Source organism: Denticeps clupeoides, chromosome 8 (genome assembly GCF_900700375.1).
Source record: "Denticeps clupeoides chromosome 8, fDenClu1.1, whole genome shotgun sequence".
Lineage (NCBI taxonomy): Eukaryota > Metazoa > Chordata > Actinopteri > Clupeiformes > Denticipitidae > Denticeps > Denticeps clupeoides.
Window position 1 is genome coordinate 21,274,418 of NC_041714.1, and position 27,571 is coordinate 21,301,988.

Here is a 27,571-nt window from a genome sequence, read left to right on the forward strand (position 1 = left end):
ACAGTGAAATGTGTCCTCTGCATTTAACCCATCACCCTGAGTGAGCAGTGGGCAGCCATGACAGGCGCCCGGGGAGCAGTGTGTGGGGACGGTGCTTTGCTCAGTGGCACCTCGGCGGATCGGGATTCGTTAAGGAATTCGCCACTTCCTTAACCGCTAGGCCACCGCTGCCCCAACAACGTTGTTGTTGGTACTGTCCGTTTTTTTTTTTTGTTTTTTTATTTTTATTTAACGGATTATGTATGGAATAACGTTTTGCATAAATCATACGCTAAACAGTCTGACGCGAAGCGACGTCGCGTACAGAACATTTGTTAAGCGGCTTTTAATAAAGACGTTGGATGAAACCTTTTTTCCTGCTTTCGTTTAGCGAGGCCAGTCACACCAGTACGGAGTCGGTGAGCTGAACTCGACCTCTGCTGCGTTCTGTCGGCCCTCGACGACTATTTAAAATCAAGACCTGCGACCGCGGCGTTAATGTACGCCGTCACACGATCAAGACAAACCGCCAAACAAGCTCTGTTGAACAGAACAGTCCTGTTTATTACGATCGCAGAATTACTTACTTTCGGTCATAGGAAAGGCGTTTATTATTGTTGCTGTTTATTATTAATATTGCTTTATGAAGCTGATTGTAATAAATGATTACTGTATCGTAACATGTGACTAATAGTGGCGTTAGGTACACACACACACACACACACACGAGAGCGAGACATGTAGATATAGATCTATTATTAGATCAATTTTATTTTAGTTATTTTTTGACACAGGAGCAGATTTTCGACGCGTCTGATGTTCACGGTACAATATTCTAGAATGAGTCTCTGTTCTCGATCACACCACCTCGTTTCGCTTTCCACCCTGGTCTTGGGTGGGCGTGAACTTTGAACTTCTGGGGCTGGAGGACCACCCCGAACTTGCCGTCCAGCGAGGGCAAGGGCTGCCCCGCGGGCATTTCCAGGGTGAAGCGGTGCAGGAGCCAGGAGAGGAAGAGGAACAGCTCCATCTTGGCCAGGGCCTCTCCGAGGCACACGCGGACACCGGCCCCGAACGGCAGGTAACTGGCAGAGGGGACCGCGCAGCCCGGCTCCGTCCTCGTCCAGGAAGCGGCCTGGGCGCAAACGGGGAAAAAAAAAATGCCACCGTGGTGACTCCGCACTCCGGTTCGGCGGAAAGAACATTGTGCTTCCGGCTCTCACCTGGATCAAACAAGTCCGGGTTCTTCCACTCCCTCTGGTCGTGATGCAGAGACCAGAGGTTGACGATGACCCGAGCCCCTTTCTTCACCGCGTACTCCCCAATGCTGTACGGCACAAGCGGTCAGAAGTTCAGTTTGCAGTCGCCGCCTACCAACTCCCAACTACGCCAGGTTCCGGGATTCGAGCCGGATGTGCTGAACCAGGAGACCCAGGTTCAAACCCCACTCTGAGCAGGACACTTAACGCTGAGTGTCTCCAGTAGTGTCCCTGTCACTACTGATTGTAAGTCTGGTAATGCCGTAAATGTAACTCGCCAGCCTTGGAAATCCGCTTTCTTTACCGTACAACACTGTATTGCCCATATTGTATTATATTGTCTTGCGACGTACTTGTATGTCTTCATTGTTACAGTTACGTTGAGGTGCGTTGTACAGAATTCACCAGACGGCCTTATCCAGATCGCCTTACCATCGAGCAAGTGACAGGGAACAGTCCCCCCCCGGAGACACTCAGGGGTTAAGTGTCCTGCCAGGGACACGATGGTAGTAAGTGGGGTTTGAACCTGGGTCTTCTGGTTCTTAGGCGAGTGTGTTGGACACTAGGCACTGATGAAGCCACACCGACTCTAATGAACAGCGCGGTCGTAAACGGTGACGAGAGACGCCTTTTTACCTGGTATCTGCGACAGCCACGTGTGGAATGAGAAGCGGGGAAACGGGGCGGATTCTGAGAACCTCTCTGATGGTGGCCGCCAGGTAAGGGAGGTTTCCTCTGTCGCTGAGCTGAGGGTGTCGGCCCCTCCCTATTTGTTGTCAGCTCTTCCTGGATCTTCTTCTGCACCTGGACGACCAGCGCGGCGAACGTAACAACGTTAGAGTCACACCTCCACGTCCCCGACATTTCCATATCAGTACATGAACTCGTGCCGACCTCCGGATAATGGACCAGGTACACTATAGACCACTTCAACACTGTAGTCGTGGTCTCCACCCCGGCGCCAAAAATGTCCCCCACGGTCATGAGCAGATGGTCGTCGGTCAGGCCCACGCCCTGCGTGCTGGTGTTGTTGTTCTCCGAGCTGCGCTTGGCCCTCAGCAGGGCATCGAGAAGGTCCCGCTGGACGCTGTCGCTGTAGTCTGCCTGTGGGGGGGCAACAGAAGCTCAGCGTTCAAATTTCAAACTCAAATTTGATTTGTCACATGCACGGTCGTACACGGTATGATATGCAGTGAAATGCTCTTAGCGACTGTACAGACCACAGTATTGCAAATGTTGCAAGTATACAATGGAAACCAATATGCAAATATTGCAAACATAACCAAATATTACACTTTTATGTCTTTAACATAAAATATGTGTAACAGGCGAGGTGAAGGTGTACAAATGAAAGTCAATGTGTGCGTGTGTATATATATATATATTAGGTGGGCATAGATTAATTTTCTTAATCTAGATTAATCTCACTGTAATCTTGGAATTAATCTAGATTAATCTAGAGTAAACAAAATTAATCTAGATTAAAATGGCTCATTTGAATTCTGCCGAAGGCATTCAGAATATGTGTGCTACCCAAATAATGACTAAAAGTAAGTCTTTGCGAACGGGTTTCTCAAGCCAGGTGGCGCATTAGACCAGGGGCTCATCTCCTGTTTCCAAAATGCATCACAAACTGCTTGAGAAAGCTGTTCTACTATGATAATTGGTGATGAAAATAAATTATGTTCAATAAGATGTACTTGTGTTTACCAACTGTTTATTCCGTTAAATATCTGCATCCATGTTACCACGTCACGTTTGATGTGGTAATTTCACAGTTCGAAGACTCGTTCTCGCCCCCTACAGTGCAATTCGGCTAGGTATACATCCACGCTAAAATATCAAGGTGAAAGTCATCATAGTGTAGCGGTTCTTCTTCTACGTTGTGGAACTTTTTGATTTCGTTTCTTGAACCACAAATGATGAGCTGACACCCAAGAGATTTTCTGTGCAAAGTGTATTCTGTACAAAAAGCAAGGTCGCGTCAGAACATCGCGTCTTTCTGCACCTCTCTCTACAATATACAGTATTAAAAGAACATAAAAAAAATATTCACAAAATAACACACATGCAAAATTTTCCTAAAATGTACATAAATTAAAATGAAAGAAATAACTGTGCACACAAACCCCACGCACCTCTCACAGCTCACGCATGTGTCCAAGAGACCTGAACCGGGTCTCAAAAACTAAATAAAAGTCTTTAGGAAATAAGAAACTAAAAGACACAAGAAAGAAGAAATATACTTATAATTTTTTTTTATCGCCCGATAAGAATCTCACATTAACGCAGCACGTTAACGCCGATAACGGCCCACCACACACACACACATATATATATATATATTTCACTCATTTGCACAGGACCCGTGGGTGCCTGGTGACATTGCAACTCACCTTATGCTCTCTGTACTTCGTCTCAAGGAGCTTGTCTCTGACGGACACACACTCTTTAAGAATTCTGAGGTCTTCGTTTGGGAAAATCTGTATTAAATAGGTTTGGAGTTGATTTTTAATTTTTATTAATGAATGCAATTAAAGCGTAGGCCTGTCACGGAGGAGACGTACCTGTAACCAGGGGAATATGTCCACCAGGCTGTCTTTGGCTACGGTGTCCACTATCCCCTGACTGTACTGGAGCATGGACTCGAACTCGGGATCTCCTCGCTTGTAGGAGGAGCTGAAGCACAGCGAGCAGACCACGTTGGTGACCGCCCGGGTCAACTCCGGAGCCAAGTCCACGGCCACGCTCTGCGTCCCCTCCAGCACGTCACACATGGCGCTGGCCTCTCTACAGACTGGGACACGCGAAAACGCCGAGCCGTTACAGCCGCTTCCCGCGGGCCCGTCGTGCGGGCGCCGGACAGGTGTCTCAACTCACTGGTTTGTTCGATGGACGCAGAGCCGTCTCGAACATGCTGAGGGCCCGGTGCACAATCTTCCGGTGGAAACTTCCATGTGGCGCTGTAGTCCGCAAAAGCGATTGTCCTTTCCATCTCGAGTTAAAATATCTGTGGTTACCCTTGAAAAAAGACCAACGTGATGAGTAAATTCAAGTGGAAAGCTTTACGTTTCATCGTTTTTTTACTTCTACAGAAACACCCACAGCAAATGTTGGAAATGCACCGTAGGGTGAAAGTATATGCTTATTTATTATGTCATTTGACAAAACGTAATACCAAGGATTATTTTATGGGTATTATTAGTATATTGGTACTTTTAGAATTGGTTTTATTAAATGTGGACGTGCCGGTCACCAGATACATTTACAGCATTTTCCAGACGCCCTTATCCAGAGCGTCAGTAGTTACAGGGACAGTCCCCCCCTGGAGACACTCAGGGTTAAGTGTCTTGCTCAGGGACACGATGGTAGTAAGTGGGGTTTGAACTTGGGTCTTCTGGTTTACAGACAAGTGTGTTACCCACCAGGCTTCTACCAACCGGGGATACGCTACTGCAGTTTTGTCCATGCTGTTTTCGTGCATAGAAAGTGAATTGAACTTACAGTTCGTGGTCTCCCGGCAAAGGTTTTCCCTTTTTTAAGCAGGACTTCCTTGGCATAGTGGTGACTGTTGACGATTATGACGTTGTGTGAGCCCATCATGAGAGAATAGACATCTCCATACTTCTCCTGCAGCTCCTGAAAGAAGACATGGGGTGCCCGGTCACTCCTCAGGCTCAAAAGGCTCCCAATGATTGGCCAGGAAGGAAGACTTGGTGGGTTTCTTTCATCCGTCTGGAATGCCCAGATCTTCTTCTTTAGAATGAAAAGAAATATCATTGCAGCATAAAATGCACAGGTGAAAATCAGCCATGCCATCTTCAAACGTTTCAAACGCTCTGTCTTTAATTATTAAGTAGCTTCGGCTATCGGTAGGGTCCTGTCTGCATCCTTGTCCTGACTGAAGTGGTGGTTTTTATATGTGGTGCTCAATGTCATCCCCTTGTAAGGCGGGAGAATCCAGGTCCATGACTTATCACGTGTTGATTTAGACCCCCACACTTTATCTCCAAGCCGTGTCCTCCCCCTCACAACAAGGACTATCACCAGGTGACCAAATGGGCGTCTGGGCTCTTCACTTCTTCTTTGGTTTGGATCTAATGGGCACTGTTTTCTGACTTCATCAGACGACAGATAAGAAGTCCTTTGACTGAGCTGGACGTTCTCTGTATGCTGCAGGCTCCCAGCATCCTGGAGCTCCCATAAAAGTGTTATTTTAGATGCCTGGAAATTGGTCCCTATGTAACACTGGAGCGAGTGTCCCAGGGGCTGAAAGGTTGATTGTAAGACATGAGATTCCATGTCCATGACTTGTCACGTGCTTATCTTAAATGGCCTGAATGCCGAGAGTCTTGTGGGGGTGGAGGACCACTGTATTGCTGTATCAGGGGTTCTTTCATGTCAGAGCAAAACCAATCAAAAATAACAATGTGATTGGGATTTTTGGGAGCCAAGGTCCACATCCTTCTGGGGTTCTCCGATTGCCTTCTCTTCTCTTCTTCTTTCCCCCTGATTCTCTTCGGTGCGGGCTCTCTCTCTGGTTTTTTATTGTTGTTGTTGAAAAGAGACGGACCTGGCAACCCTCGATTTCTCTCCGCGCAGTTTGTCCCACTGAGCGGCCCGTAGCTCACAGCCATGGCCGCCGCGGAGTCGCACCCGCGCTTCGGTCAGTCTGTCAAAGGGCTTTTGTCAGATAAGGTCGGCTCTTGTAGCGGAGATGTTATCGCCCTGACTCGTCAGGTCCTGAAGGGATCACGCAGCCAAGAGGTATTTTTCTGGGCAGCTCCGGTGCCTGGTGACTTACGTGCAGGGGAAACGCCGCCGCCAGCTTGTTAGCTTGTTAGTCGTGCACGATGAGCGTTAAAACTGATGTTTCCGTGGCCAGATATTACTAATTATATATTATTAATTAATTCAGCTAAATTAATTGGGATTTTAAAAGAGAAAGTGCTTCCCTTTAACACGTATACATGCTGTGAGCTACGTATGGCGTATCCGTACACAGTTGTGAACGTTGGTGCTGATGTACGTGCTTCCGTACTGTGCGTCGTAATGTGTGGGGTGAACCTTCACTGGTCTCACGATTCGATTACGATTATGATTATCGATGCATCGCGATGCGTTTCATAAATGTTCTACATGGTTACATGATTTTTTCCAAATACAAGAGTTAAGGTCTGGCACACCTGTGTGGACTCTTAGATATGCGACAATGAGCAGAAAAACGTTCAGTGAAAGTGAAGTGATTGTGTGCTGTGCTGCAGTGTTTCACAATGACAGTGAAATGTGTCCTCTGCATTTAACCATCACCCTTGGTGAGCAGTGATTGGGGTGCTTGCTCAGCGGCACTTGGCGGATCGGGATTCGACCGCAACCTTCTGATTACTTAACCGCTAGGCCACCACTGCCCCCAGTCCTCGCTCCCCTGACGCCACAAACTTTATTTTTATATCGCCGCCAGAAAATCACCAAGCAATGATTATGATTTAATCAATTATGTTTCCGTACCCCAAATTAACATGCACGATGAGTCTGCCAACTGTAAAGCATTACTTTCTGACAATTTCCTCTGTGTTATTTCTGCTCCGTGCTGTGTGGTTTGTAAATATATTATCTAAAATGGGACAAATACATGAAAACGGCAGCGCCAGGGTCATAAGACATGATGGCCACAGATCGTGATGGGTTCCGTTTAAATTAAGCTTTTTAGGTTTATCATAAATGTAGTTTTTTTTCTTCTCATACATTTCTGAGAACGTACAGGTTGTGAAAGTCCACGGAAATTCTTTTGCAAAAATGTGTGAGAACCCTGTCAACTCTACACGTGACCCGAAGCATGGAATGCTATTAATCTTGAATTCATTCATTTAGTCGTGTTAATTAAAGTCATTTTCAGTCTTAAAACTCTCAGGAGTCATATTTTGTCTGACATTGTTAACAAATCTCTTGTAGGCCTATATGTGCGTCGGGTTCACTGAACACTTGTGGTGCGAGATTATGCAAGTTCCTTGTCCAACGTGCAACTTTTGCTTTTTAGCTTCTCGGCCAAGCCGCTAGGAACATGGTCATCCAAGAAGATGCAATCTTGCACTCGGAGGACGTAAGGGATTCCTGAGCTCCTGCAACTCTGTCACACTGCATTCTAGAGCGTATAGTGCTTTGTCTGGTGTAGAAATAGTCCTTGAGGGGGGAATTCTTATGTCTTGGGGTGTTTTAAAGTTTGTAAATATGTTTCATGAAGATTAACTCTTCGAGTATATCTTGTAAGCCCCCGGCACTTTTCTTAAGATAACACGTGACCCCCTTTTTTCATTATGTCGTGTCCTGGTGACTAAATCCAGCAGAATACAGCAAAAAAAAAAAAATCCCCACCAGAGTACAGCAGCGTGGCTTATACTTGCTGTGCATGTGTTCTAATTGTATTTCTTTTATACTATTGATTCTATTAATTCTATTCTTCCTCTAGAGTCTCAGAAAAATGTCCATAATTACAACACATTTGCAATATCAGTAAGTATGAATAAGATTTCAGGAAGTTATGAAGAGTGTCTATAGGCTAATCTATCTTCTCTTACTCTTTTTGGTATTGTTTCATATCAGACAGGAGGCTATACAAAAGAAGTAAGTAAGAAAATCTGTTCGTTCATGATTTCAGTTTGGCAAAAATTAATGTTTTTGTTTTTTTTTGTTGTTTTTTTTTTCAGTGTGGAGCACTCCAAAACCTCCAGGAACAACTAGGCATTTATTAAAATGACGCTTTTAATTGACATTTGCTGCGATATTTTGTTTAATATATATATTTTATATTGTGCACTGAAATTGACCTTGTTTAATGTCCCTCTTCTTGTGTGTCTTGTGTTCATGTATTTATGCTGAAAGTGAAAATAGGCTTGAATGGTAACATGCAAAAATAATGAATGCAGATAGTTTTGAGTTTCTGTAATGCTTTATAAACCTTTAAAACAATACTTTTATAATGTAATGAATGGAAATGTTTGTGGCACATTATTGCTATATGGTTCTACAGTGTCCATTAAAAGCTAAAAGGAACTGTTCCTTGATGTTTGTGTTTCTCCAGTGGATCAGCAATATCTCTCTCTGTGGCCAGAATTCTTAATGAATGGAGCATCTGCTTCACTGGAAATGTGCTTGAAAAGCAAGGCTGTGCAGCTGTCTGTCCTTGTGCACAGCCTTGGCTCTTTCTGACTTTCAGATTGCCCGTCCTGCATTTCTGCAAGGTTTCTGTGGGCCGCAGGGGACCGTGGACAAATTATACATTTCACAGCAGATAATCTAGATCCAAAACGTATACGCCATAAAGATGTACAACTTTTACAGTATGTTACTGTGAAAGAAATGAATTTACTGTAAACATCTACAGGGATTTGCCTTTTCATGGTAGTATACTGTAATTTAAAGTACTACCCTCTTACTTTATGTTTAACTGTTTAATATTGTATTATGTTGCACTAGAAACAATGTGTTGCTGTGAAAATATATATGAAAATCCTGAAATTTTCTAATAGTCAGGAGTCTAGTGTAGGAGTCTAGATTTTAATTATAGCTTTCATACCTTTTAATAATGATCAGACAAAGCACCAAACCATCAAAATGGCATTTCAGAAACGTGAAAACTCTCGTCAAATCAAGTCTTCAGTTCAGGGAATGCAAAATATTCCTTCATTCCCTACCTCTGTACAAGCATTGGTAAACTATTTTCACAGGAACTAGTGTATACAATGGTTAATAATAGATCGTCAGACATTTTGTGAGATTCATTGTGCAGACACGTTGTGCAACACGAGTATGACAACCTGAATGTCGTTTAGATTCTGCCGTATTTCAGAGAACAACGCACCTCAAGAAGTGTGCATAATGCAATGTATTTACAGGTCCATTCTCCTTTACAGCAGCGTACATTTTATTTCTGGATGTAAGATTTAGGCTATATTGAATATTGTTGTTGTTCGGAATCAGTGTGTTCGTTCACATAATGTACTCGGCCGATAAACATGCGTTGCTCCTGGTTTCAGAGACATCTACCCGTGCCATCTCAGAACCTAAAGAAACGTCTGAATATCAGTGAACCGGAATGTGACAAATAAGGAGACAATTACTTTAAGTTTATGCAAAGGGTTGCAGTGTTGGCCCTTTCTTCAAGACCTCAGCAATCCGCCCTGACATGCTGTCAATCAACTTCTGGGCCAAGTCCTGACTGATGGTAATCAGTGCTTTGGGGTTCGTCCCACCCGCCAGTTAAGGTTTGACTGCAGGTTCTCAATTGGATTACTCCGGTACATTCCAATGTCAAAAATCTTACTTCTTACTTTTTCAAAATGCAGTTCTCCAAATTCTCCAAATTCCGGAGTTCCTGCGAGGTGCATATTTTACATGTGCTGCATTAACAGGTCAAAAAAGGTTTAGGTGGTCGTATTTACAGACTTTTCAAATGCATAACCCACATATATCATCTAATGAATTTTGCTGATATTACTTGATTCAAGTCATTATATGATATAATGATCATTGTGTATATTGTGAATACAATAGTAGATGAAAAACAAGAAGTCCATTAGCCCATTAAAAACTGTGCATCAGTTCTCAATATCGACTCAATATCAGTACTAGTATTCAGTCCTCCAAATATCACAGATTCAGCTTCAGAAGACCTAGTCTGTGCCAAAAATCTAGTTGGTCTGAAGCCACACACACACACACACAGAGAGTGCAGAATTATTAGGTAAAATATTTGTCCACATCATCCTCTTCATGCATGTTGTCTTACTCCAAGCTGTATAGGCTCGAAAGCCTACTACCAATTAAGCATATTAGGTGATGTGCATCTCTGTAATGAGAAGGGGTGTGGTCTAATGACATCAACACCCTATATCAGGTGTGCATAATTATTAGGCAACTTCCTTTCCTTTGGCAAAATGTGTCCAAAGAAGGACTTGACAGGCTCAGAAAAGTCCAAAATAGTGAGATATCTTGCAGAGGGATGCAGCACTCTTAAAATTGCAAAGCTTCTGAAGCGTGATCATCGAACAATCAAGCGTTTCATTCAAAATAGTCAACAGGGTCGCAAGAAGCGTGTGGAAAAACCAAGGCGCAAAATAACTGCCCATGAACTGAGAAAAGTCAAGCGTGCAGCTGCCAAGATGCCACTTGCCACCAGTTTGGCCATATTTCAGAGCTGCAACATCACTGGAGTGCCCAAAAGCACAAGGTGTGCAATACTCTGAGACATGGCCAAGGTAAGAAAGGCTGAAAGACGACCACCACTGAACAAGACAAACAAGCTGAAACGTCAAGACTGGGCCAAGAAATATCTCAAGACTGATTTTTCTAAGGTTTTATGGACTGATGAAATGAGAGTGAGTCTTGATGGACCAGATGGATGGGCCCATGGCTGGATTGGTAAAGGGCAGAGAGCTCAAGTCCGACTCAGACACCAGCAAGGTGGAGGTGGAGTACTGGTTTGGGCTGGTTATCATCAAAGATGAGCTTGTGGGGCCTTTTCAGGTTGAGGATGGAGTCAAGCTCAACTCACAGTCCTACTGCCAGTTTCTGGAAGACACCTTCTTCAAGCAGTGGTACAGGAAGAAGTCTGCATCCTTCAAGAAAAACATGATTTTCATGCAGGACAATGCTCCATCACACGCGTCCAAGTACTCCACAGCGTGGCTGGCAAGAAAGGGTATAAAAGAAGAAAAACAAATGACATGGCCTCCTTGTTCACCTGATCTGAACCCCATTGAGAACCTGTGGTCCATCAAATGTGAGAAAGGAGGGAAAACAGTACACCTCTCTGAACAGTGTCTGGGAGACTGTGGTTGCTGCTTTTTTTTTTTTTTCCGAATGTCAGCAATGTATATTTGTGAATGTGGAGATGTTATATTGGTTTCACTGGTAAAAATAAATAATTGAAATGGGTATATATTTGTTTTTTTGTTAAGTTGCCTAATAATTATGCACAGTAATAGTCACCTGCACACACACAGATATCCCCCTAAAATAGCTAAAAATAAAACAAACTAAAAACTACTTCCAAAAACATTCAGCTTTGATATTAATGGGTTTTTTGGGTTCATTGAGAACATGGTTGTTCAATAATAAAATTATTCCTCAAAAATACAACTTGCCTAATAATTCTGCACTCCCTGTATATATATATATATAAATATTTTAAATAAGTGAGACAGTGTGGTGCTGGTTTGCGTTCTGAGGATCCGGTAGAAAAAACTGTCCTGTAGTCTGCTGGTCTTTTTCCATTAATGCCCTGGAATCCACTGGGTTTCTTTAAATGTCACCTAAAATATATATTAAAAATTGCGTGCAAATATGTCATTTCTATTCGTTCAATATCTACAACAAAGTGTGATTTTTCAATATCTTTGGTTTATTTTCCCCATACATTGCATAATTTGTTGCATCAAGTGCTTGTAGAAAATGTGGTTTACATTTACATTTACAGCATTTACCAGACGCCCTTATCCAGAGCGACTTACAGTCAGTAGTTACAGGGACAGTCCCCCCCTGGAAACACTCAGGGATAAGTGTCTTGCTCAGGGACATGATGGTAGTAAGTGGGGTTTGAACCTGGGTCTTCTGGTTCATAGGCGAGTGTGTTACCCACTAGGCTACTACCATTTATTAAATGTGCATCCATCATTGGATGCTTACATCCACCTGGAGTATGAGGGCTTTCCCTCTAATGTGCCATATGCATCATGACCCCACGCCTTTATTGTCACATCACATGACATTAGTACGCTGGTAGGGTGCTTGTGAGGGAAATTCTTGTGTTTTCTCGCAGCAGTGGTGTGATACAAGACTTAAATACATATTATGAACAATTAAGAACATTCAAAGCTAAATTTCAGAAAGTTGATGTCTGACCCCCCTGAACAGAACTTACCGAGACTTATCTGTCAACCCAGGCCACCCAGATGCTGGTTCAGTCCTTAGTAATCTCACGACTGGACTACTGCAACTCCCTTCTAGCTGGTCTACCACTATGGTCCCTCCATCTCTCACTCATCTAAACTCTTCTCCGTCTTGGCCCCTCGGTGGTGGAATGAACTTCCCCTCGAGGTCAGAACAGCTCAGTCACTGAGCACCTTCAAATGACAGATCAAGACCTTCCTCTTTAGAGAATATTTAGATGAACTTGTAACCTTCTTATTGTCTGACTTGAGTGAATAAAAAGATTGTATTCATAGTTGGGGGTCCTAGTGAACCAGAACTGATCACTTTGATCAGAATTGATGGAAGCACGTTGTAAGTCGCTCTGGATAAGGCCGTCTGCCAAATGCCTTAAATGTAAATGTGAACGTCTGACATGCCGAACCAACATGGACACAAGATTATAAATCAAACTTTTACAAGTTGAGAAAGGAAACAATAGATTATTTACTACAGTAAATCAGATTTATAGTTCTGGAGTAGTTTGAGTTTCCGGTTTGGCGAAGTCCAGCCTGAAGCATCACAAGCTACCAACTTAAAACTGAATAATAATTGAAAAATAGAACCTTGCCAGCGTTGTCTCATCGTCCGTGTCCAGTCTGAAAAAAAAAAAGCACGCATGATTCAGCACATGCTGGTTGCAATTGTCTTGTTACCCATGATGCACTGCACATTTGCAGTTACATATTGTAAAATGGTACCACAGTGTGTGGTCACATGCAATCGGATATTAGAGTAGGCCTCTTTATGACAGCCACTCTTTTTTTTTTTACAGCCACTCAATGAGCTTTTCTTGTTCCGTCACATCTGTCAAGGTGCTAGTAGCCTAGCGGGTAACACACTCGCCTATGAACCAGAAGACCCAGGTTCAATTCCCACTTACTACCATTGTGTCCCCGAGCAAGACACTTAACCCAGAGTGTCCCCAGGGGGGGACTGTCCCCGTAACTACCGATTGTAAATCGCTCTGGAGTCTGGTAAATGCTGTAAATGTGTTGAAAATTGCTTGGTTAAATTTGTGGATAATACTGCATATATATATATATATATATATATATAGTGTTCCTCCAAGTTCATTGTCAGGATGTCAGAGTTTGGAACCTTGAGCGGAAGAAAATGTTTCTACCGCAGACTTAGAACATTTCGCCTTATCAGCTACCAAGGCCTCATTTGCCAGTGCCTGCCAGGAGATATGGTGCAAGTGCAAAACCTTTTGCCATTTTGCCTCGATTACCTCTTTACAGACACAAATTAAGGCTTGTTGGTGTGAACAAGTCAGTCATTTTAGAAAAAGAGGAGCGGCCGAAACATTAAAATCCCGTTTGGAATCGTCACAATTCACCCAGTTTCACAGACTTTCTGCACTGGCGAAAATCGGACGTGTGGCGCCACCTGGCGGCCGAAGCAGGACGTGACTTCGCCTCTGGTTTTTCTCGATCAAGAAATCCAATAATTTTTCTTTGTAGGTTGACCGCGCAAGGTGCGGGGAAATATTCTCCTCGGCCACACCTGGGACTGCTCGGGCACAACCGAGCATCGCAATCCAACAACATGGGCGCGTAAGTCGAGTTTAAGCGCTGCATATAATTTTATAAAGGACCATACGGCGCTGGGCGTGGCACTGTTTGGTCCAGCGGTGGACCTGAGACAGGTAAGGAATGCTTTGACCTGAGGAATTTTCGGAGTGAGAAGCTGCTGCTGTGAAGCTGCTACAGTATGGACACCTTCTCATTCAACGTGTTTTCTTTATTTTCATGACTTTTTACGTTAGTAGATTCTCACTGAAGTCACTAAAACTATGAATGAACACATGTGGAGTTATGTACTTAACAAAAAAGGTGAAATAAGTGAAAACATGTTTTATATTCTAGTTTCTTTGCTCTGATTACTGCTTTGCACACTCTTGGCATTCTCTCGATGAGCTTCAAGAGGTCGTCACCTGAAATGCTTCTCCAACAGTCTTGAAGGAGTTCCCAGAGGTGTTTAGCACTTGTTGGGGTCCAGCTCACCCCAAACCCTCTGGATTGGGTTCAGGTGGTAGTAGCCTAGTGGGTAACAGAAGACCCAGGTTCAAATCCCACTTACTACCGTTTTGTCCCTGAGCAAGACACTTAACCCCGAGTGTTTTCAGGGGGGGACTGTCCCTGTAACTACTGATTGTAAGTCGCTCTGGATAAGCTGATAAATGCTGTAAAAATTGTAGGTCCGGTGACTGTGGAGGTCAGGTCTCCACTTTTTGTTAAGTACAGAACTCCACATGTGTTCATTCATAGTTTTGATGCCTTCAGTGAGAATCTACCAACGTAAAAGGTCACGAAGATAAAGAAAACACGTCGAATGAGAAGGTGTCTCCAAACTTTTGGCCTGAACTGTACACGCTGATACCTCGTTACGTTTTACGGCATTTACCAGACGCCCTTATCCAGAGCGCCACACAGTCAGTACGGACAGGGACTGTCCCCCCTGGCGACACTCCGGGTAGTAGGTGGGATTTGAACCCGGGACTTTACTGGTGAAGGTGTTACCCACCACCCTCATCAAGCAGGCAGAAATTAAACGTCGATGTGTTCGGATTTTAGCGTCTCTGACCAGGGCCATACGATTGGCCGCCAGAGGCCACGCCCACCTCCCGGGACCGCCCGCCTCGGGCGCTGATTGGCTGCGAGGCGGCCGTCGCGCCCCGCCCATCTGGAGCAGCATCTGGAGCAGCATCTGGAGGAACTTGGCCACTCGCGGCGATGCGGGCTGGTCCAGAGTCCCTCTGATCCACGGACATGGCGGCGCGGAGCCGCGCTGCGCCACTGGCCGTCATTCTCTCCCTGGTCGGCGGCTGCCTGGCCGGCCCGCAGGACACCGTCATCACGGGTCTCCGGCTGGAGGACTCCGACGGGGTGTCCTTCATGGACGCGGGCGTCCTGCGCGTCGGCGAGCGCTCCCGCGTCAGGGTGCGCGTCTACGGGCAGAACGTCGACAACCACACGTGGTCCAAGATCGCCTTCACCGAGGAGCAGCGCGCCGGGCCCGGCGAGGAGCCGTGCGGGATCCGCTCGTCGGACGTCACGGTGCTGCCCCGCGTGTCGGTGGACAGGAACACGTCGGGCGTGCTGGAGGTGGACGTCAAGGCGCTGCGCAAGTCCAGGACGAGTCAGGTGTACTACCTGTGCACGGCGCGCTCGGAGAGCTGGTTCTACCACGGCGGAGCCGACACCACGGTGGTGGTGGTGGAGGCCAAGAAGTTCCTGCTGCCGCTGTGGCTGCAGGTGACGCTGATCCTGCTGCTGCTGAGCCTGTCCGGCATCTTCAGCGGCCTCAACCTGGGCCTGATGGCGCTGGACCTCATGGAGCTGCGCATCGTGCAGAACTGCGGCACCGACAAGGAGAAGCGCTACGCCCGGAAGATCGAGCCCGTGCGCAGGCAGGGCAACTACCTGCTGTGCACCCTGCTGCTGGGAAACGTCCTGGTGAACACCACCCTCACCATCCTGCTGGACGACCTCGTGGGCTCGGGCGCCGTGGCCGTGGTGGCGTCCACGGTGGGCATCGTGATATTCGGCGAGATCGTGCCGCAGGCCGTCTGCTCCAGGCACGGCCTGGCCATCGGCGCCAACACCATCGTCCTGACCAGGCTCTTCATGATCATCACCTTCCCCGCGGCCTTCCCGGTGAGCAAAGTGTTGGACTTGATCCTGGGCCAGGAGATCGGGACCGTGTACAACCGCGAGAAGCTCCTGGAGATGCTGAGGGTGACGGATCCGTACAACGACTTGGTGAAAGAGGAGCTGAACATCATCCAGGGCGCGCTGGAGCTCAGGACCAAGACGGTGGAGGACGTGATGACCCCTCTGCACGACTGCTTCATGATCGGCGCGGACGCCACGCTGGACTTCAACACCATGTCGGAGATCATGAAGAGCGGCTACACGCGCATTCCGGTGTTCGAGGGCCAGCGCAGCAACGTCGTGGACCTGCTGCTGGTCAAGGACCTGGCGTTCGTGGACCCGGACGACGGCACGCCGCTCAAAACCATCACCAAGTTCTACAGCCACCCGCTGCACTTCGCGTTCAACGACACCAAGCTGGACGCCATGCTGGAGGAGTTTAAGAAGGGTGAGTAGATGAAAGTGAAGTGATTGTCACTTGCAGCACAGCACACGGTGCACACAGCGAAATGTGTCCTCTGCATTTAACCCATCACCCTTGGTGAGCAGCGGGCGTCCATGACAGGCGCCCGGGGAGCAGTGTGTGGGGACCTCAGTGGCACCTTGGCGGATCGGGGTTCGAACCGGCAACCTTCTGATTACGGGGGCCTTGATGTCGGAATGTCGGAAACCAGAGGACCGGTCTGACCGCGAACGCCCCGGCCCCTGGTGGACCCCTTTAATGTCAACATGTGGAAGCACAAGATCCATTTATTCCAGTATTCCTTACATACAGGGGCAACGTGAGTTTTACGTAACCGCCACACCGGTGGCGGTCTGGTAATAACGGCGTCTTATCACACGCCAGTTCACATCTGACGATGTTTCGGTTTAATGATTGGCGAATTAATGGAGCCTCGGATCGGCGGAGGGCCTTGAACCGAGATGGGCGGCACGATACGCGCTAATCAGCAGGCCGCGGCGGGAACGGTTTTCCTCGCAGGCCGTAAACAAGACCCGGCACTTCTGTCGGGTCATTGTCCGGGCGCAAGATTAGGATTCGCGTTGCACCGCGGCCTTCAAACCCCACCATAAAATAAAAGGCTTGCGAATTAATGCCGAGTAATGAACTAATGATCAAAGTGCAGTTTTATGGCTAGGAGCGCGGCCATAAATGGTTCGGTGAGCTATTGAACTTTTTCACCGTGGCTCTGTCCGCTTAAAGACGTTACAGAGGGTAGGAGAGCGGGCGCGGGGTCGCCGAATGTGCAGAGTGTAACCCTGTTTGTCAGCATCCTTCACACTAAATGTGACGCATAAAAAAAAAACATAAAACCCCAAAAACAATGCTGTGCAGTAAAACGCGGTATTTGATGACAGTTCCAAAGTTGGGAGTCTGGAAACGAGGCAGGATCAGTCTGTTTCGGCCTGTTATGCCACCCAAAAGCAAAATGAACCAGAAGACCACAAATTCCCAGGTTCACATCCCTGAGCAGGACGCTTGACCCCGAGTGCCTCCTGGGACTCTGTCCCTGTCACTCTGGATAAGGATGTCCGGTAAATGCCGTAAATAAAAAGCGACACCGTAACCAATTTCCTTCAAACGCCAGCAATCCTGATTTGGAAAAATAACTAGAGTGTCCAGATGAAATTTGCAATGTCTGGAAGTAATGAATGTCTATCTGTCCTCACCATAGGGGAAATAGGGAGCTGAAAATACGTTTTTATAAAGAAGCATTTTGAGCTCCAAATTGCCAAAGAAAATTTTGTATATGGTTGTGATGGTCACGTGTCACAGGTGCATCATGGAAGAGGACAGAGCTGTCACAGAACCTCAGTTACAGTGAGCTGAAAGGCTTCTACTTGTCTCATCTGTTAAAACTGATGATGACAGCAGCCATTATGTGCCATGATATGCAAAAAAAATTTGACACCAATATTCCTCCATACCACATTCCATATTCCTCCAAACCATATTCATATTCCTCCATACCATAGTCCCATTCCATATTCCTCCAAACCATATTCATATTCCTCCATACCATATTTCCATACCACATTCCATATTCCTCCAAACCATATTCATATTCCTCCATACCATATTCCCATACCATATCCCAAATTCCTCCAAACCATATTCATATTCCTCCATACCATATTTCCATACCACATTCCATATTCCTCCAAACCATATTCATATTCCTCCATACCATATTTCCATACCACATTCCATATTCCTCCAAACCATATTCATATTCCTCCATACCATAGTCCCATACCATATTACTCAAAACCATATTCATATTCCTCCATACCATATTTCCATACCACATTCCATATTCCTCCAAACCATATTCATATTCCTCCATACCATATTTCCATACCACATTCCATATTCCTCCAAACCATATTCATATTCCTCCATACCATAGTCCCATACCATATGCCATATTCCTCTAAACCATATTCATATTCCTCCATACCATATTCCCATTCCATATTCCTCCAAACCATATTCAAATTCCTCCATACCATAGTCCCATTCCATATTCCTCCAAACCATATTCATATTCCTCCATACCATATTTCCATACCACATTCCATATTCCTCCAAACCATATTCATATTCCTCCATACCATATTTCCATACCACATTCCATATTCCTCCAAACCATATTCATATTCCTCCATACCATAGTCCCATACCATATTACTCAAAACCATATTCATATTCCTCCATACCATATTTCCATACCACATTCCATATTCCTCCAAACCATATTCATATTCCTCCATACCATAGTCCCATACCATATGCCATATTCCTCTAAACCATATTCATATTCCTCCATACCATATTCCCATTCCATATTCCTCCAAACCATATTCAAATTCCTCCATACCATATTTCCATACCACATTCCTCCAAACCATATTCATATTCCTCCATACCATATTTCCATACCACATTCCATATTCCTCCAAACCATATTCATATTCCTCCATACCATAGTCCCATACCATATTACTCAAAACCATATTCATATTCCTCCATACCATATTCCATACCACATTCCATATTCCTCCAAACCATATTCATATTCCTCCATACCATATTTCCATACCACATTCCATATTCCTCCAAACCATATTCATATTCCTCCATACCATAGTCCCATACCATATGCCATATTCCTCTAAACCATATTCATATTCCTCCATACCATATTCCCATTCCATATTCCTCCAAACCATATTCAAATTCCTCCATACCATAGTCCCATACCATATTACTCAAAACCATATTCATATTCCTCCATACCATATTCCATACCACATTCCATATTCCTCCAAACCATATTCATATTCCTCCATACCATATTTCCATACCACATTCCATATTCCTCCAAACCATATTCATATTCCTCCATACCATAGTCCCATACCATATGCCATATTCCTCTAAACCATATTCATATTCCTCCATACCATATTCCCATTCCATATTCCTCCAAACCATATTCAAATTCCTCCATACCATATTTCCATACCACATTCCTCCAAACCATATTCATATTCCTCCATACCATATTTCCATACCACATTCCATATTCCTCCAAACCATATTCATATTCTTCCATACCATAGTCCCATACCATATTACTCAAAACCATATTCATATTCCTCCATACCATATTTCCATACCACATTCCATATTCCTCCAAACCATATTCATATTCCTCCATACCATAGTCCCATACCATATGCCATATTCCTCTAAACCATATTCATATTCCTCCATACCATATTCCCATTCCATATTCCTCCAAACCATATTCAAATTCCTCCATACCATATTTCCATACCACATTCCTCCAAACCATATTCATATTCCTCCATACCATATTTCCATACCACATTCCATATTCCTCCAAACCATATTCATATTCCTCCATACCATAGTCCCATACCATATTACTCAAAACCATATTCATATTCCTCCATACCATATTTCCATACCACATTCCATATTCCTCCAAACCATATTCATATTCCTCCATACCATATTTCCATACCACATTCCATATTCCTCCAAACCATATTCATATTCCTCCATACCATAGTCCCATACCATATGCCATATTCCTCTAAACCATATTCATATTCCTCCATACCATATTCCCATTCCATATTCCTCCAAACCATATTCAAATTCCTCCATACCATATTTCCATACCACATTCCTCCAAACCATATTCAAATTCCTCCATACCATATTCCCATACCATATCCCAAATTCCTCCAAACCATATTCCCAGCACCACAATGTTAGCAAATCATGTTAGCATAACATGGATGATTCATTTAAAAAGTCAAAATTAACTAATTTCCTTTATAGATTTTAATCAAGAAAATGTTTGAAAAAGTATAAAAGAGAAGCATGAAGTATGAGAAGTATGAATGTGAAAGTTGGATCTTTCTTTGTGATGAAATGATGAGGAATCCTGCATATTTGCTGTAACTGCGGTAATTTGCTGATTTTAGGGTATTTTTGAAATTTGCCGCTCTCACTTCAAGGCCCTGAGAGCGAACCCTGTCCCAAAACGACAAATTCAGGTTCATGCTGTCCCAAGTTCCCGTTTCCCGCGGTTGTCTCCAGTTCCAATCATGTGGCCAGGTCGGAGGTTATTATGGTGTGGGGGACAGTGCATGTGACAGAGTGATTGTCTGGGTGCAGCATGGTGTCAAGTTGCAGATTTCAGAAATCTCATGTCATCTGATCGACGAATATTAAATCTGTAAAATGTGTTAAATCCAAACGCTACAATGTAGCTTGACATTGAGACTTTTTTTGGGGCTTTGTCTGCATTGGGCTAAAAACAGGATTTGGTGACTTCAGAAGTGCCACCAACGTCCTTGTTTTAAGGATTTAGATGAGAAGTTGTGCTTCTCCTCCAGCGTGTGTAGAACGCGGGTTAGTAAGATTGCACCCAGCATCATTACTCGGAATAGCCTGGGAACGGCGAGGGGGAGAAAGGGACGCCGTGATAAATGGTTTTCAGCGGGACTCGATGTGACCAGATTGCGTTGCACCTCCGCACTGAGGACGCCATTCAGGTCACCCGGAGAAGAACATCGGTGGAGCCGAGATCGATTTTTGGGACATATTAAGAGGACGGATCCTCGCATCGGTGGGAATTGCCGAGTAGAGCGGTTGACAGTTTAAAATATCAGCTCTGCGAAGGGTCTTGAATCAGAGAGCAGTATAAAATTTACTGCTGACCACACAGAAAATACTAATTTGCACCGTGCCTCTGACACCTTAAAGACAGGAAAAATTGTCCCCAACAAACACTGCTGTCCGAAGATGACTGTGCACATTTCATAAAAAAAAATAAATAAAAAAAAACACAAATAGAAAGATGCATAGCTCATCGCTGCCACCCACAGTCTCATGGACTATTTATGGAGAAATTCCATTATGGAAAAATCACAGAAAACCCCCATTCCATAAATAAGATGGGAATGGAAATACAGAGTAAGATGAGTGTGTGTAAGAGTGTGTGACTTGCCTATAAGTGGAGCAAAGACCTGCATGTTTGCTGCAGTGTGTGTGTGTGTGTGAGTAGAACAGTGGCCTTTCGCAAGTTCACTTCTGCTTCATCCGACGATTACATCAGTTCAATATGTTCTAGTTTAAGACACAAGAATTTCATATTAATGTACCAAAAATTTATTTTGCAATTATTTGTAGTTCATCATGTATTTGGTTATGGAGGGTTATGGATATTCAGTGACCAGTGACCTCCATCAGTTTAATAAAAGACTGTCCAGGACTGTAAATATTCTCTAAATATTCAAACCGGACAGACAGCGAGTCAACACACACACACACACACACACACACACTCATCTGGACACAATTTTTACTCTCTGATCCTAAAAGAGCAGAATATGGTACTAGACTCGTATTTTTTTGTCTGTTGCATAGTTGGGCTATTCATACAAGGCCAGAACCCCCACCGCGTGGTACATTAACCCCCCAGGTCTTTGTGAAGGAGGCTTCCAGGACGTTTTAGGCCCACATTCGGACCTGACCTTGGCTTCCTCTCTGGACATGATTGTGCTCCACAGTGAGATCATTGTCTGAAATCACAGTGTTTACCCAGTAGACGCCCAGTAGACGCCTTGATATGAACAAAGCATCACAGGGGGGCAGGGGGTACGGAACATCTACATCTGATAGACGTCCTCCATGTCAGTTCTATGAACAGAAGACTCTTTTAAGAATAACTCTCTCTCTATTAGGCAAAACCCTTTTTATGTAATTCAATTATTCATAACTATTTAGATGGTAGTAGCCTAGTGGGTAACACACTCGCCTATAAACCAGAAGACCCCCCTGAGCAGGTTGCTTAACCCTGAGTGTCTCCAGGGGGGGACTGTCCCTGTAACTACTGATTGTAAGTCGTTCTGGATAAGCGCATCTGGTAAATGCTGTAAATGTAAATGTATTCGTAATGTGAGGCCAGTTAGTTTAATCACAGTGCAAAGACTAGTAGGGTTTGAAACGTAAGTGACATGATATTAACGTGATCCACAAAGCATCTCCGGGGCCACGGGTTCGCCCGGCTGTCAGTGCGTTCGGAGCATCGCCGAGTGCAATGGAAACTTCACTTCAGCTCTAATATTAGCCCCGTGTTTTGGAAAATTCCTTTGAAATGATCACGAGCTGAGAAACAGGAAAAGAATTTTCTTTACCGTCCTGGTCGGCGGCGCCGGGGCAGAAATGTCTCGAAGCCGCTTTGCTGAGGGGGTCCTGGGAACGCAGATGCAGACGCATGGGAGATTTGTAAAGAAAACGCGGCAGCCTTCTGTCTGGGTGACTCAGGCGCGTTGGAGTTTGAACAATTTCTTGCTTGTTAGCAACAGAGGCCTCGCCGCCAGGAGTCCGGCTCCGCGGCGCGACCTCGCGGCGCTGCTATGAAGGGTCCCGCTCGAGAAGCACAGACAAATTACAGTAGAAGCTGTACAGCCAGGGCAGTGCAAGGGCCACGGGTTCAAATCCCCAACCGCCAAGGTGCCACTGAGGTCCCCGTCCCCACACACTGCTCCCCGGGCGCCGGTCATGGCTGCCCACTGGGTGATGGTTAAATGCAGAGGACACGTTCCACCGTGTCATTGTGTCACTTGCACTAGCCACCCTTGAAATCTGATTGGTCACCCCGCCTGGCCACACCCACTACAGCTGTTAATCAGTTTGAACAGTTAGAAACAGTTGTTTGCAATATTTAGTGTTTAATGATTTGCATATGTTGACTTTAAGTTGATAAGTAAGTTGTGTAGGTAAGTCAGGGTGACCAGATGTCCGGCCGGGTCATATTCGTGCGTGTAATACAACAGCGTTAAAAAAATGGCGGCCTAGCAGTGTTCTTGGCAAACCCCTTTGGTCTGTGCTCCCTCTGCCCGCCCCCCCCACATTTTCTCGTGTGCCCCCATCAGGTAAAGCCCACCTGGCAATCGTCCATAGGGTGAATAACGAGGGCGATGGCGACCCCTTCTATGAGGTCCTGGGCATCGTGACTCTGGAGGACGTCATTGAGGAGATCATCAAGTCTGAGATCCTGGATGAGACGGACATGTACAGTGAGTGATCTTCACTTTAAGCTATCAGACGTCATCTAAGAAGGCCACACGCTTAACCCTGAGCCTGTAATTAGTGTAATGGGTGGTAGTAGCCTAGCGGGTAACACACTCGCCTGTGAACCAGAAGACCCAGGTTCAAACCCCACTTACTACCATTGTGTCACTGGACAAGACACTTAACCCTGAGTGTCTCCAGGGGGGGACTGTCCCTGTAACTACTGATTGTAAGGTGCTTCTGGTAAATGCTGTAAATGTAAATGTAATTAGAGACTCTCTGGATAAGAAATACACATATAATCCAGCGGGTTTGTTTCATGGACGCTTCGGCGCAGAGTACTTTATTCTGCTCATATGTCTTCTTCCAATAAGCGGACAACAAGACGAAACGAAGAATAGACGATCGGGACCTGAAGCAGGACTTCTCAGCCTTCAAGCCCACGGAGAGCGAGCAGACTGTGAAAATCTCTCCTCAGCTTCTGCTGGCAACTCTGCGCTTCCTGGCCACAGGTACGTTTGCAGTCGGCGCGTTGAGACCTTCTCGTGCCAGCGCGGGTCAGCGCGTCTCAGTGTGTCTTTCCTTGTTCTCCTCGTCCCTTCAGAGGTGGAGGCCTTCGGCCCGCCTCACATGTCTGAGAAGATCCTGCTGCGTCTGCTGAAGCACCCACACGTCATCCAGGAGCTCAAGTACGTTGACAAGGACAAGAGGGCGCCGGAGAACTACCTCTTCCACCGCAACAAGCCGGTGGACCACTGCATTCTCATCCTGCAGGTCAGCAAATCAGTTTCATATGAAGCCCGCTACACTTCGGTGAACTGATGGTCCCCCTCCTTCCCTTCCTCAGGGAAAGGTGGAAGTAGAAGCAGGCAAGGAGGGAATCCGATTCGAGGCCGGAGCGTTTTCCTACTACGGGATCATGGCTCTGACCTCCTCCCCGGGTACAGTGTTGAACGATTCGTTCGGTCTCCTCCGTGCTCTGATGATTTCCTCCCTCGCTTCCTCTCTCTTTGTCCCGCACGTTTGTGGTCAGTAGGACTGAGTCTTTAGCAGGATCCCCAGGCACACAAACTCATCGCTTGCTTCTTGCTTCTTGCTCCTTGCATCCGTTCTTCATCTGCTGTTGTCTGAGAGGATAACAGAATTAAATTAGAATTAACATGGCACACTATCTTCAATGGGGAAATATGAATAAATATAAAAATATGACCCAAGTGAACCGAAATATGTCTTAAAGTGAAAATAAATGTATAACTGTAACAAACATCATCATTTTGAGACATAAATCTGATAGCGACTATTGAGATCAAGCAGTAATTGACTATTGGTCTGTGTGTTGGATTTGTGATAAACTAATCTTACCACCACCACCTAATGGCCTTTTAGACTTTTGTAAATGTCGGATTTTCAACGTTTCTTGGTTTCACATTCATTTTTTTTAAAGGAACAAGCTCACCTGTCTGTTAACATGTTATTAACATTTAATTTTGATTTTTCATGGCCTAAGGAACAAAGACAAAGCCTATAACACACTCAAATTCTGACTTGATCAATTCTATCAGCTTTTTAACTTATTTCCACTCTAAAATTTAGACATGAAGTGTTGTCAAGTGTTGTCATCTGTTGTCACACCTAATTATATTATATGATATCGTATTATCACTGTACGTCTTATTAAGCCATATTGGGCATATACAACAGTAGTTATGAGCGGTACGTTGTGATAAGTTTGTATTGTGTTTGTTATATAGAAAATAAATCCCCATCACGGCCCGGTGGTCTCAACCATTCAGACTCTCTGACCCGGTCAGACCGCACCGATGCCGTGACCCCGACAACGGGCAGCAGCACCAACCAGCTCAACAGCTCCCTCCTGCAGATCTACGTTCCGGACTATTCCGTCAGGGCTGCGTCCGACCTCATCTACATCAAGGTGAGGAGAGTCGAGCATTTTTCCATCAGAAGTGGAACATCGGCACATCGGTTATTTAGCTCGGGTTCCGTTCGTCACCGTCTCCTTCCCACAGGTCACCCGGCAGCAGTACCAAAACGCCCTCGCGGCCTCGCGCATGGACAAGACGCCCCAGCCCTGCGACGGCGAGTTCGCCAAGACCAACCTGGCGTCGCAGGGGCACGTCGACAACGTCCCGTCCCAGCGGAACTCTGTAGCGCCAAATAACGCAAACGGCAACGTCTGCACAAACTTTAAGACCAACCATGCGAGCCCGATTGAGACTGCATTTTAACCACCTCTGCAGACAGGAAACATCACGTTCGTTTAGCAGAAGCTCTTATCCAAAGACAAGGACTACTTATCAGCTGTCAGTCAAATTCGCCCCCTGCTTTTATGTAGAGAAAACAACAGTGGTCTAGCGCCCCTGCTGGCCGGCTGAGGTACACTTTTCAAGCTGCAACCAGAAATAACTTTTTTTTTTATTATTATTATTATTATTATTATTATTATATCATAAGAAGGCATGGATGCAAATTGGGAGTGAATTTGGGCGAGGCTGACCGCAGTGTCTGGCTAATGGGGTGGGTCTACCAACTGAGTAGACCATTGGCTCGAGATATGAGTTTTTTTGTTTTTTTTTTGTAACCCTTAACTGACCAGCATACATTTCCTTAACACGCCTCACCCACGCTGATCACTTTCTGGTGAAAGTGAACCGAGCTGACAGACCTGGTGTATTTGCACGATTATACCAGGCCTTGTTTAAAGCCATATGACCAGGTTTTTAAGTGCTTACTTGCTCTCACGCATCAGGTTTTCCCTTCAGAGCAAACAAGGGAGAAGCTGCCTGGGTGATCGGTTCCTACCCAGTTCTAGCTTAGAACCTTTTTATCTGACCTGTGCGTGAACACGTTCCATTTTCCTTACGCGTGACAGAAATGGACGTACTTTCACAGCGAGCACATACTTGCTGATCGTCCACGTGGATGGAGCACATGGAGACCTGAACCGCCACCAGCTAAGACAGGTACAGCCAGCACGGTCGTTGCACTGGATCTTGCGGGTACACCGCTGACCTCGAGAGCTTCGCTGAGACGTGGAGAGTGGAGAAACAGGACTGATGCCGGACGACAAGGCCTCGCTTCGAACGTCAGCTGCATTGCAGCATGAAATATTAAATTCAGAGCAGTTTACATGCAGGGGCCGTCTGGGGTTTTATTTATGTTTTATAAAAAAAATTGAAGGTACAGTATAATAATAATAAATTGGGGAATAAGGAATTGGGGATGTATTGCTAAAATCCACCGCTTTTTTCTTACTGCGATGAAAGGATTGTGTTTTACTTTTTTTATACACTTGTATACTGATCTAGTAATTTAAACTTTAAAATTTTTTGAACTTTAGTAATTTATTTTGCGTCTATATTTCACATGACAACCTCGTTACGTAAGAAGACTGTGATCTGATTTGCATTTCGTCTCTGGCCATCAACACCGTTTGCTTGAACTGCATTCACCATTCAGGGCGTGGCCAGTGTTGTTTTTTCGACAGCATCTTTCCACTGACATAAGCATCAGATGTAACGGTTTATACTGTGAACCCCCCTGGGAATTGCAGGGTTTTCTTTAGAATTAAGTAAACACGAATATGGGCTCTGAAGGAATGCGTTAGGACGTACGAACGCGGACAGCCATGATTCAGTGTCCTGGTATGTGGCTCGCCATCATTGTAATAAAATGCAGGGACAAGCTAAGCCATTTAGGTGCAGCCCAAATTAGTAATGGATATGCTAATTAAGTGGCACTGGCCGTTTTAACTGCTTTAGCTCGTTTTATTTCTATTTAATTTGTGAAATCAAAATGCATTATGTTCACCAGGGAATTTCTTTTGTATGACTTCATAAATGAAATGGTGCTCCTTCACAAGTCTGAGTCCATTTTCTACTGCTGCTATTTTAAATCTTGAATGTATGCATTAAAAAATATAAAACAGCGATGTATGTAAATATATTATAACACAAATGCTTATCACAAGACAAACAGCTCTACATGTAATTGAAGTATATTTATTTGATGTCAATACAATAAAACATAAATGATTTGTGACTGTATTTTCAGTTTCTAATCTTTTTATT

At 45.0% G+C, this 27,571-nt stretch overlaps 3 protein-coding genes across 3 annotated transcripts; 2 read left to right on the forward strand and 1 right to left on the reverse strand.

The window, feature by feature from the left end:
• Positions 1-810: 810 nt before the first annotated feature.
• Positions 811-5,057, reverse strand: cyp17a1 (cytochrome P450, family 17, subfamily A, polypeptide 1). The gene is given in 13 exon segments (XM_028988061.1): positions 811-1,081; positions 1,083-1,114; positions 1,203-1,306; positions 1,875-2,009; positions 2,011-2,042; positions 2,133-2,342; positions 3,635-3,721; positions 3,806-4,035; positions 4,119-4,148; positions 4,151-4,187; positions 4,189-4,221; positions 4,223-4,259; positions 4,744-5,057. Coding segments are annotated over 13 exon segments (1,548 nt in total). The 3' UTR covers positions 811-814.
• A 792-nt stretch (positions 5,058-5,849) lies between these two features.
• borcs7 (BLOC-1 related complex subunit 7) lies at positions 5,850-8,293 on the forward strand. The gene is made up of 5 exons (XM_028988135.1): positions 5,850-6,005; positions 7,276-7,338; positions 7,705-7,748; positions 7,839-7,859; positions 7,943-8,293. The coding sequence occupies exons 1-5, from the start codon at positions 5,874-5,876 to the stop codon at positions 7,974-7,976; spliced, it is 294 nt and encodes a 97-aa protein (XP_028843968.1). The 5' UTR covers positions 5,850-5,873; the 3' UTR covers positions 7,977-8,293.
• A 6,628-nt stretch (positions 8,294-14,921) lies between these two features.
• cnnm2a (cyclin and CBS domain divalent metal cation transport mediator 2a) lies at positions 14,922-27,421 on the forward strand. Its single transcript, XM_028988020.1, has 7 exons — positions 14,922-16,310; positions 23,345-23,488; positions 23,858-23,995; positions 24,088-24,257; positions 24,331-24,424; positions 25,235-25,416; positions 25,511-27,421. The coding sequence occupies exons 1-7, from the start codon at positions 14,978-14,980 to the stop codon at positions 25,727-25,729; spliced, it is 2,280 nt and encodes a 759-aa protein (XP_028843853.1). The 5' UTR covers positions 14,922-14,977; the 3' UTR covers positions 25,730-27,421.
• The last annotated feature ends 150 nt before the right edge of the window (positions 27,422-27,571 follow it).